Source organism: Merops nubicus, unplaced genomic scaffold (assembly GCF_000691845.1).
Source record: "Merops nubicus isolate BGI_N331 unplaced genomic scaffold, ASM69184v1 scaffold25303, whole genome shotgun sequence".
Classification (NCBI taxonomy): domain Eukaryota; kingdom Metazoa; phylum Chordata; class Aves; order Coraciiformes; family Meropidae; genus Merops; species Merops nubicus.
In genome coordinates, this window is record NW_008601323.1 from 1,940 (window position 1) to 2,189 (window position 250).

Below are 250 nucleotides of genomic sequence, written 5' to 3' on the forward strand. Positions count from 1 at the left end.
ACCAAGGAGGTGAGGAGAAGTCCCGGGAGGGGGGGGGGGGACAGCTGGCGACGGGCAGGGGGTGACGTTTGGGCACGTGTCTGGCAGGTGGCACTTCCTCACACCAGCAAGAGCTGCATGCGGGCGGTGCTGGAGTATCTCTACACGGGGCAGTTCAGCTCCAGCCCTGACCTCGACGACATGAAGCTCATCATCCTCGCCAACCGCCTCTGCTTGCCGCATCTGGTGGCTCTCACGGGTGAGTCGAGAG

At 64.4% G+C, this 250-nt stretch overlaps 1 protein-coding gene across 1 annotated transcript in view; it reads left to right on the plus strand.

The window, feature by feature from the left end:
- The window catches only part of RHOBTB2 (Rho-related BTB domain containing 2), a gene marked incomplete at its 5' end in the record, with an annotated part of 2,972 nt that overhangs the window by 1,883 nt on the left and 839 nt on the right, over positions 1-250 (plus strand). Inside the window, 2 exons of the mRNA XM_008937969.1 lie at positions 1-9; positions 88-238. The exon at positions 1-9 is cut by the window's left edge and continues 98 nt beyond it. Coding sequence (XP_008936217.1) covers positions 1-9; positions 88-238 — 160 coding nt within the window. The remainder of the gene's footprint in view (positions 10-87; positions 239-250) is intronic.